This window comes from Antrostomus carolinensis, unplaced genomic scaffold (assembly GCF_000700745.2).
Source record: "Antrostomus carolinensis isolate BGI_N321 unplaced genomic scaffold, ASM70074v2 scaffold16576, whole genome shotgun sequence".
Taxonomy (NCBI): Eukaryota; Metazoa; Chordata; class Aves; order Caprimulgiformes; family Caprimulgidae; genus Antrostomus; species Antrostomus carolinensis.
Window position 1 is genome coordinate 17,114 of NW_010322680.1, and position 1,183 is coordinate 18,296.

At 47.1% G+C, this 1,183-nt stretch overlaps 1 protein-coding gene across 1 annotated transcript in view; it reads left to right on the top strand.

Moving 5' to 3' along the window:
* The window catches only part of ZC3H18 (zinc finger CCCH-type containing 18), a gene marked incomplete at its 3' end in the record, with an annotated part of 30,765 nt that overhangs the window by 13,794 nt on the left and 15,788 nt on the right, over positions 1 to 1,183 (top strand). Inside the window, exon 8 of the mRNA XM_010170330.1 lies at positions 1 to 249. This exon is cut by the window's left edge and continues 44 nt beyond it. Coding sequence (XP_010168632.1) covers positions 1 to 249 — 249 coding nt within the window. The remainder of the gene's footprint in view (positions 250 to 1,183) is intronic.

Genomic DNA, 1,183 nt, shown 5'->3' on the forward strand with positions numbered 1-1,183 from the left:
GGAACGGGAGAGGGAGCGGGAACGGGAACGGGAGCGGCGCCAGCGGGAGCGAGAACGGGAAAGGGAACGGGAACGGGACAAGGAGCGGCAGCGGCGGAAAGAAGAGTGGGAACGTGAGAGAGAACGAGTGAAGAGAGATGAAAAAGACAGACAGCACAGGGACCGGGACAGGGACCGAGACCGGGACAGGGACAGGGAACGTGAAAAGGAGAAGGAAAAACCAAAGCCCCGGTCCCCGCTGCTACCGAGGTAAGTGTTTGCTGGAATTCAGACTTTATAGTGTAGTTGATGTTGTTTTAGCTGTGGATCACAAACCATTCTCACCCTGATCAGAGTGGAGAAGATCCCTGTTCTCCTTAACTCTTGAGTAAAGTAGTTTCAAGAGGAAGGCGATGCTTTAAATGAGCCTTGTTGGCCACTAAGTGGAGCTACAACATCAGTAAGAACCCAGCGTGGGGAACTTGACGGAAAGGAGGAGAGCCTCTGTCCTGTGGCCTGTAGGTGTGGAGATGTTCAGCTTGTCCTTGTTCCCTGGAGGCTAGAACACATCTTGGGAGGTTGGCTGTGTCCCCGTGCTGAGAGAGGGATTGGTCTAGATGATCTTTTGAGGTCCCTTCCAATCCCTGACATTCTGTGAGAGTCCTGCAGACTATGATAACTCCCTTTGTGGCTTTGACAAATGTCCTTTGACAAGAATCAGGGCTGGTTTGGGGGTTTGTGGATAACAAGAGTATCTGGAGATTTATTAAGTAAAACTCTATCAAGAGACTAGAAAAGGTAAAGGACTTGTGTGCCTGGAAATGAGTCTCTGCTGGGTGTTACAGTGGAATCACAGAGTGGAGTCTGGTTTTTTTGCCTCTGATTGCCCATTTTTTCTGAAAATCCTGGTTCTGACCTGTGTAAAAGAGAAAATTGAATCAGACTAAAAGTCTAGGAATTTCCAAAGTGAATCCTTTTTTGTTTCTTTATCAATTACTTAAGGACTGTGACTTACCAGTGTCCTGTGTATTGGGCATATTTGTAAAGCACCATAAAAATACCACAGCTGAATATAGAACTTGTCCTGTGGGAAGTGCTAATGTCACAGTGTCTTTTGGTTCAGAATCAGGGAAAAAATATCAAATGTCCTACTGAAGGACATCTCCAGGAAGGCTGATTAGCAGTGTCAGTGTCTTGGAAAGAG